Source organism: Ictalurus furcatus, chromosome 19 (assembly GCF_023375685.1).
Source record: "Ictalurus furcatus strain D&B chromosome 19, Billie_1.0, whole genome shotgun sequence".
In the NCBI taxonomy this organism is placed as follows: domain Eukaryota; kingdom Metazoa; phylum Chordata; class Actinopteri; order Siluriformes; family Ictaluridae; genus Ictalurus; species Ictalurus furcatus.
The window spans coordinates 24,155,700-24,165,699 of record NC_071273.1 but is presented as its reverse complement, the minus strand read 5'-3'; the positions used below and the strand labels follow the sequence as shown (position 1 = coordinate 24,165,699).

The 10,000-nt window shown below is 43.0% G+C and overlaps 1 protein-coding gene across 1 annotated transcript in view; it reads right to left on the bottom strand.

Annotated features, from left to right (window-relative positions):
* lhfpl3 (LHFPL tetraspan subfamily member 3) overlaps positions 1-10,000 on the bottom strand; it is a 30,211-nt gene that overhangs the window by 19,293 nt on the left and 918 nt on the right. The window contains exon 1 of the mRNA XM_053650535.1: positions 9,615-10,000. This exon is cut by the window's right edge and continues 918 nt beyond it. Within this exon, the coding sequence (XP_053506510.1) occupies positions 9,615-10,000 (386 nt within the window). The remainder of the gene's footprint in view (positions 1-9,614) is intronic.

Sequence of the window (10,000 nt, the reverse complement as noted above, 5' to 3'; positions counted from 1 at the left end):
AACTAACTGGATTTCCACGAACAACACATTTCTTGTGTAAGTGCTCGAGTGAATGATCTGGCAACGCTGACTCGGGCTCTGGTGTGAGAGGTCACTGTGTCCTTCGGCCCCTCCCTCTCCAGATGAGGATTAAATCATTAAATCTCTCTCTCTCTCTCTCGCTGATGTCTGATTGAAAATCCACACTTTCTACACGAAATCAGCACACACAGATCAACATGGCCTTTATTTACCGCGCACAATCCCTCCTGCTCTCCTGATTTATTTGCTTTTTTACTCTCAATGACAAAAGGCCGAGTATTTATTTGTCTTTTTCCATCACAAACAGCGCGTTAGTGCTTCAGCAGCAATGCAGTCAGAGCGCTGGTGCTGCTAGGAGATTACAAAAGAGAGACCGGGCGTGTGAGGACAGTCTCTTTTCAGTCTTCTCCCTCGTGTTTCTGATTCTAAACGGGAACTCTTGTCCTTCACTCCTCATTAAACTCCTTCCAGCTGCTCTCGTATTCAGGTGTGATCAGTCAGGATGAAGAAACGCCACATCACAAACCAGCAGAGAGAAGCAGCTCTGTCTTGAACACTAGAACACATCGAATCTGCTCTAACAAGACTCCCTAGGCAGCTATACAGGCACAGAGGCCACGCCTCCTTCACTGTGACTGACAAACACAGGCACAGAGGCGACGCCTCCTTCACTGTGACTGAGAAACAAAGGCACAGAGGCCACGCCTCCTTCACTGTGACTGACAAACACAGGCAGAGGCCACACCTCCTTCACTGTGACTGACAAACACAGGCACAGAAGCCACGCCTCCTTCACTGTGACTGAGAAACACAGGCACAGAGGCCACGCCTCCTTCATTGTGACTGACCAGCACAGACACAGAGGCCACGCCTCCTTCACTGTAACTGACATGCACAGACACAGAGGCCACACCTCCTTCACTGTGACTAACAAACACAGGCACAGAGGCCACGCCTCCTTCACTGTGACTGACAAACACAGGCACAAAGGACACGCCTCCTTCACTGTGACTGACAAGCACAGACACAGAGGCCACGCCTCCTTCACTGTGACATAAACACAGACAGAGGACACGCCTCCTTCACTGTGACTGACAAGCACAGACACAGAGGCCACACCTCCTTCACTGTGACTGATAAACACAGACACAGAGGCCACGCCTCCTTCACTGTGACTGACAAACACAGGCACAGAAGCCACGCCTCCTTCACTGTGAATGACAAGCACTGGCACAGCTGCCACAAACTATGTTGCAGCAGCGTTGTAGGAACGTTATGTAATGAACGCCGACATTCATGGAACCAAAAGTACACAGAACTGAGACACTGTTGCTATAGCAACCAAAGTGAAAATGCAAGCAAACAATATGTACTCCAATCAAAAGTCTTCAGCTGTCATTTCCAATAAATAAAGCTGGTCACATGACCAAGTTCCCAAAAAGGTTCCAGGGTTCCGGAAAAAAGGTTCCTGCAGTAATAAAACAGCTTTTAATCAACCCAAAGTAACAGCTACAGACTGTTTCATTGTTTTGTATTATGTATCTTATTTTGTATTTAAACCCAGATGTGTCATAAATACTGGCCCCCTCCCCCCATGTACAGTCTGACTGGGTTATTTAGTTAAGCCTGTAATCTCTAACCCACGCTGGGCCGAGTGAATGTTTAGCACAGAGAGCGTTTACGCTAATCTCGGCCCGCTCCAGTTCACCGCTGTGAGTTTGGACGACTCCGCTGCGATTTTTTTTTGGCACAATGATGCGGACGTTTTTAATCAGGCAGAGCCCGTGTCCAACTTTCCGTCTGCTTTTAGGACACGTCCTCAGAGGATTCTGGTCTTTTTTCAATGTTATTTGTTGATTTTTTTTCTTCTATCTTCTCTGGAGAGGTGTGTGCGTGTGTGTGAGTGTGTGTGTGTGTGAGTGTGTGTGTTTGTGTGTGTGTCTGTGTGTGAGTGTGTGTGTGTGTGTGTGTGTGTGTGTGTGTGTGTGTGTGTGTGAGTGTGTGTCTGTTGTCTATTTGGACCAGATGTACGATATATTTTTTAGGAGAAGGGGAATTAAAGACGTGTTAATTAACACTCAATATACACCAGTCCTGCACAGATGTGAATAACACACACACACACACACACACACACACACACGCACACACACGTGCACATTCACTCTCACTTTACATTCTTTAGGTTTTACTATGTCCATTCTAAAGCTAGCAACTGTAGATTAGCAGAACGTTTTCTGAACATTTCTACAATATCTCTCAAAACATGTTAATCGTAGGAACGTGATTACGCAATAATACTGAATCATTTCCATAATATTCCATAAACTGGAGAAATGGTGTTAACAACATGTTAAGAACTCCCAGCAGGCTAGTCACCGCTAACCGCCTTTCTGTATGATCAGACTAGCTGTACACAAGCACAGAAACATTCCGAGTGGAAGAATAACAGCCAGAGATGGGTCTTTCTCTTAAACTCTGACTCAAACGTACTTTTATTCTCAGTACTCACCTCCCCCCCACACACACACACACTTTACTGAAATCATTAGCGCAGTGACCTCGACCCGTGAAGGTGACCTCGATCGTGAACGATCAGGTCTCCCGTAATCCTCAGCACAGAGGGATGAACCTACGGACTGAGAGCGGATTAGCACTCCCGGGGTTAATGGAGCACGGCTATTATTACCTGCTCCTCGCTAACGGTTAATGCCGGACCTCTGATAGCGTCAGTGGCCTGTGACGGATGCTGAGGGCGAGCTGAATCACAACAGGACAAACCGGGACACGTGTTAATGTCAGAGCCAAAGCTCGGTCCTGATTAAGACACGCTCTTCTTTTGAGAGGAACTGTGGCTCATTAGCGCTAATTAGCAAACCGTTAGCCTGTCACGCCGGAACTCTGAGTGAATACACACTTGTGCAGAGATTTCTCCTAAAGAACAGAAACTCCAGTACTGAAGTAAAGTTTAAGATCAAGTCCGCTCAGAGTAAAGATAAGACATAGAAAGAAGTAATAATAATAATAATAATAATAATAATAAAGAAATAATAATGCCGTTCAGCTGGGGTATAAAAGTGTTTTGGGGTGTTACACAAGAGAGAAAAATCAATCCAGATCAATCTAGACCTTTTTAAAAAAGTCTGCTGCAATTAGCTCCACCCCTAGTCAGAACAGGTGCTAAGCCACGCCCACTTTTTCTTCACTAAACAATTTACGAGGCGCAAATAATACTAGCAGAAGGGAAGGATAAAGGCTCGTCTGCGTTTCTACTGCATCTCACTACAGGCAGAAGAGGGCGCTAATTATTACATACCGCTCCTTTAAATAAAAATCATTCCTTTGTGATGAAACTCCAAAACTCCAGAGATCAGAGTTCATTTTGTTCACAAAAAAAAATTACAAAATGAAAGAATTTTTGCAAAACAGCGGCTGTTTGTCTGCGGTGTTTAATTCAGTCATAAAACCTTCTGGGAATTCATTTTAATTGAATTGAATTTAACTCACTATGTGTGCTCCCTACCTAGGGTCTAACATAACCGTGCCCTAGCTAGTGCCCTACCCAGTGCCCTACTCAGTGCCCTACCTAGTGCCCTACCCAGTGCCCTACCTAGTGCGGTACCTAATGCCCTTCCTAGTGCCCTAGCTAGTACCCTACCCAGTGCCCTACCCAGTGCCCTTCCTAGTGCCCTAGCTAGTGCCCTACCCAGTGCCCTTCCTAGTGCCCTACCCAGTGCCCTACCCAGTACAGAGTGCAAAACAGAGTTTGAGATTCAGCCACTGAACACCTTTTTGTTGTTCCTTAACGTCGTCCAACAAAGCTGCACATCTTCTTACCGTACGTCTTCTGTATAGATAAAAGTATTGGCACCCTCGCCTTCACCCGGCCCGTGTGCCGAGGCGGACGTGTGGCAATGACGTGAATCGTATTTTAATCCGTTTATCCCTGGGTAAAGCTCTCATGATAGTTGAACTAGGGTCTGGAAGAATCATAAAAACACCCTGGTGCTGAGCTTTTGAGAAAACTAAACGAATCCTCACCTCTTGTTGCAGCTTCACACCCGGCTGAGACGAGACACAACACACACACACACACACACACACACACACACACACACACACACAGGTACAGCGCCAGTGAGCTGTGATCGCTCTCAGCTGATTCATGACTCAGATCTCAGAAGTGTTAAAGCACATACGCACTGGAGAATGTGGGCGGGGCTGGAAACAGCACACATTACCGATTGGTCGATCACAACGTAAAGAAGCGTAAGCCCCTCGGAAAAACTCTGAAAACGTTACAGACCGATACAAAGCGCTGACACTGGAGACTCCTTCCATAAGTGTTACATAAACGTCTCCTTACTGTAAGAAAGCTTCACCACTCGAGGTGATGGGAAGCATTTGAATGTGGGCGGAGCTACAAACAGCGCATATCACTGATAGGTTAATTAAAGTGGACGGTAATGCACGATTTTATCATACAGTTCCATGCTTCAGCTTTATCCGTACGTCTTTCCAGCGGCGTTACTGGTGTTTTCACGCACAGACGCCAGAGCGATTATAATTCCATAAAAGTACAAAAACTGCGGACTTTACGTCACAGATAACAAGAACCGATCCGATCCGATCCGAATGGAAAAAAGATCGGATGTTTACATATAAACAGACTTGATTATATTTGTGTTACTGACTGATTTTATTATATTTATTATATCTGCAGTGTAAATGTAAAAAAATTATTTGGCGAAGATTTTCAAAGTGTTTTATTCCTCTTATACCACGCCAATTTACCATTTCATTATTTATTTATTTATCTATCTATCTTACAGTTTATTATCATTCTATCATCATACGTTTGACCTGTTTACAGTCACGTTTAATGTCAAACAAGTTAGTTCCTTCTCTCACTTATGACAGTCCCTCCAGGATTTGGCGATTTTCCACAGGTCTGGGTCGAGACGTGTCATGTGACGTCATCACGACACGCGTTCAGCCGAAGCTGTATCAGTATCAGAACAGGGCACGGACTTACACACTACCCAGTGCGCTACACGCTCAGCGAAATACCATCTGAGATCCAGCCACAGAAGACGAGCGACTCTTTGTGATTCTGTTCATAAAGTTCGCACTCAACCACACCCGGCCGCCCCCGGCCGCCACAATAAAGTATTGGCACCCTCGTCATCGATTGCCGTTAACACGAACCTGCAGCACGTTCTCTAACGTCAAGCGAGAAAAACCGCGTTGTCCTAATCGTGGAGGACATTAAACACGGGTCCTGGGATCTGATCTGTTACCATGCTGTGACATTTAGAGGGAAATCACCAGAATTATTGGCACCCTTGGTTAAAATGGGTAAAAAACGTCATTGTTGTTAATAACAGTGGTAGCTTCATGGTGATGATGTTCGACTACTGACCGAAAGGTCATGAGTTCAAATCCCAGCACCACTAAGCTGTCAGTGCTGGGCCCTTGAGCACGGCCCTTAACCCTAAACTGCTCAGATGTATGAGTGAGATAAACGTAAGTCGCTCTGGATAAAGGCGTCTGCAAAATGCCATAAATGTAAACTAGCTCAATCTCACACACACACTGTATAACCAGCCCTGCTCCCGTTTATAACCTTCTCAGAATACATCATATTACCCATCTTTTATCCGCAGTGTATTAACCGCGCTACACAAATTACGTACGCCGACATGACAATTAATGGACACGCACACAAAGGAACGTGTTTAAACGCTCCTGTCGTTCAGGAAACGCGATCACGTCTGATTAACCGTGAGTACTGGAATAATTCCGCAGCAGCCCTGATGTCCTTCATGAGATTTGAACTCACACCCTTCCGCTCACTGGCGCACTGAGACGCTGGGGCCTTCGCTCAGTCTGAGTTTTACACTCCACATCAGGAGCCTGGGGGGAATTAGGGAAATGGCAGCAGAGTGGGTTGTTTTCTCGTCTTTCAGAAGGAGAAATGAAATGTCTAGAGAGCAGCCGGCTTCGTGAAAGCACTCCAGGCTTGTGTTTTGGGATGACACACACACACACACACACAAACACACACACACACACACACTGACAGAAGAGTTATTTGGAAACATGTCAGGGCTTAAATCCGAGCACCTGGAGGACTCTGTATTCGCTTCAGAAGCTGCAGATGCTAAGAAAAAACAGACACAGCTTTTCTCTCCGCGTGTGACGATAATCAGTCAGACGTTATATAAACCACTGGAATAAACCCGTGTGTGTGCTGCAGTTCGAGGAAACTAATGAACCACGGCGTGCTGCGATGAAGCAGAGTCACCGTTATGATTATCTTCCTCTGACACCTCGTCCCTGAGTGTTTTATTCCTCTTCCACCGCAGCAAAACGCCAACCACTACAGTGTATTATTTACCAAAGACACGTTGTACTTTTTATCCATTTAAAGTTACGTTTAACGGTAAACAAATTAGTTCCTGTTGTCAGTTAAGAGCCCTCTCTTTTTACTGCACAGCGTCAACTCCTCTGTCCTGAAGATGTCTGAAAACTTTACGGTACAGCGTTACCTCAGACTGTTACAACGCTGACACCGGAGACTCCTTCCGTACATGTTACATAAACATCTCCTTACAGAAAACGTCACCGTATCCGCATATGATCATTGAAAATCCGTTTACGCGTCGCGTCCGAGATACGCGTCCCTGTGAATGAGCTGTTGCTATAGAAACGATGACGTATCAGAACGAGCACGTTAATATAATATAAACCTGATGTTATTTTTTTTTTTTTTAAAAAGTCTACACATTCTGTCCAATCAGAATTCAGAATTGTTATCATATTATAATATTTGACAGCACTGCGATCACTAGCCCAGGTTCAAGGGAGTTTTGATTTACGCACAACATTGTTATTGTCAATGCAAAAAAAAAAAAGTCATATCAGGACACTCGAGGATGTTTCTACGATACACGATGTGTACCACGATATATAATTTATCTAACACACTGTTTGCAATACAGTAGTAAAATAAACAAACAAACAAAAAAACGCTCGGCTGAGATTGACGATACTTTTCTTTAATGCCTACGACGGCAAGGAAGATTCCGTTTTAAAAAATGTACGTCAAATCGACGGCAGCCGTTCAGTACCGTTTCGTTCGCAATTTTTAAAAACGTTTTTTTAAAAATCCATCACTGTACCAACGATATCTCAGAAAAGTGTATCGCGTAATCCTCCATCACGATATCGATATCATATCCATATATCGCCCAGCCCTAGATCAAAATATCTTTCCTTTGCCACGTGCCTGTGCTTTTTTTTTTTCCCTTTCAAAATCCACAGGGGGTGTAGTAACTTTTACACTCAACTATGTCTATAGGTTTCTATAAATTGTGAAAAGAAGAATTAAAAAAAAGAAAAAGAAAACACCCCAGAAGTACTTTTTAATTTACCCATAGGGCGTACAAACTTTTGCACTTAACTGTATCTAAGGGTTTAGGTTATTGTCTTGTTCCAGGATGCACGCGCATTTCGCTTTTAACGTTTTATAAATCTCTTTTTTCTTAAATTGTAAAAACAGAAGAGCACGTGATTCTTTTTCCCATTTAAAAACCAGATCAACATCTGCAGATCAAACAGGATACTGAACATATCTGTCTGAAGAAAAAAAACCTGGATTATATGCACGATGCTAATCTTTTAGCTATAGACTTACATGACTTGTTAGCTATAGCTCGAGATGATCGTATAATTCGCCAGAAACTCAGAAAAGGTCATGTGATCCGTCCCATGGCGATAACATCAACCTGTTTCTCTTAAAGGCATAATTGTTACAGGTATAGATTTGGGGGTTTTTTTTAACATACTGCAGCTTTAACCAGTTGTGATGATTTTCTTTTCCCCCGAAAAAAATATTTAGACCAGTTGTAATCATGTGACTAATTTCTGGACCAGAAAAATGTCAACAGGAGCTTTAAGCTAATGAGCCACTTTTATTTCATATGTGTCTGGAAACGAGGTCTGGAAATATTTTTGGGGAAAAAAAGACCTACTGCAGCTTTAACCAGTTGTCACTCCTGCAATCATATGACTGTTATAATCCTGCGAGTAATTTCTGGACCGGAAATTTTTTAAAAGAAGTGGGGAAAGAAGCTAATGAGTTCTGGTACACGGTAATATCATGAAGTACTGTTTTGTTGTTAGTCATATGATTATACAAGACTTGGAAACATGTAGGGGGTTAAACAACATACTGCAGCTTTAACTAGCTGTCACTGTTCTAAACGATGTAACCGTTATAATCATGTGACTCATTTCTGGGCCAGAACGGTACAAACAGGAGCTTGAAAAGAATCTAATAAGATCAGTGATATGGTAATATCATGAACCATATTCTTTCTTCAGCCATGATTCCTCAGGTCTTGAAATATTTGGGAAAAATAACGTATTGCTGCTTTAACCAGTTGTGATGATGTTATAATCATGTGACTAATTTCTGGGCCAGAACAAAGCAAACAGGAGCTTGAATAGAAGCCAATGGCATCTGCTACACTGTATGTCACGATCCATATTCTTTCTTTAGCTATGATTGTTATGGGTCTGAAATATATTTTTTTGAAATGCACATATTCAATCATATCAAAATCAGTTGTGACTGTTAAAACATAGGACTAATTTCTGGACCAGAAAAATTGTAAACCGGGGCTTTAAAAATATAATGTCATCTGTTACATTGTAACTGCATGAACATTTTTTTTTCTTCTTAGTCGTATGATTATAACAGCACTAGAAATATTTAGGAAAACAATTTACATATTGAAGCTTTAAAAAGTTGTGACTTATAAGCCTATGACTAATTTGTGGACCAGAAAAATTAAAACAGGGTCTGTTAAAAAAAAAAAAAAAATCTAATGTGATCTATTACATTGTAACTGCATGAACATTTTTTTTTTCTTCTTAGTCATATGATTATAACAGCACTGTAATTATTTAGTGGGAAACATGCACACTGCAGCGTAAACCAGTTGTGACTATTATAAACATAGGACTAATTTCTGGACCGGAAAAATGTAAACAGGGTCTTGAAATGAATCAAATGAGATCTGTTACACTGTACCTGCATGAACTATATATTTTTTCTTAGTCAAATGATTATAACAGCACTAGAATTATTTAAGAAAAAATTTTACATACTGCAGCTTTAACCAGTTGTGACTGTTATAAACATATGAAAAATTTCTGGACCTGAAAAATAAAAACAGGAACTTTTTTTTTTAAATCGAACGTGATCTGTTACATTATAACTGCACGAACTAGGAAAAATTTTAGTCATACGATTATAAATATTTAGGGGGGAAAGTACATACTGCAGCTTTAACCAGTTCTGACTGTACTTTCTGGACCAGAAAAATGTAAACCGGAAATAACAGGGTCTTGTAATGAATCTAATAAGATCTGTTATATTCTAACTGCATGAATCGTTGTGGGTTTTTTTTTAAACTTCAGTCACATGATTACAGCAGGTCTGGAAATATTTTGAAATGCCTGAATGACATACTGCGGCTTTAATCAGTGATGATTTGTACGTGTTTGTTGCGGTGTGTTCTGACCTGCCGCGAGCTGCATCCAGCCGCAGATCTTGAAGACGGTGGCGGTGCTGCAGAAGAAGAAGAGCGTGAAGCAGCCGATGCAGGTGAGCACCAGCACCATGGAGGTGCCCACGAAGAACGACGCGGCCTTGAAGGCTCCTGACGGGATGGAGCCGAAGTCGGAGAAGGTGCCGTAGCAGGCCAGCTCGCGCGCCACGCCGTTACCGATGCAGTAGTGGAAGAGGCCGAAGTAGCCGACCTGCGGGGTCTCCGCGCCGTCGCCGATCCAGTAGGGCTGGATGAAGCACACCACGTTGACGATGGCGAACAGCACGGTGAAGATGGCCCACAGCACGCCGATGGCGCGCGAGTTCCGCACGTAGTTCGTCTGGTAGATCTTGGCGGCT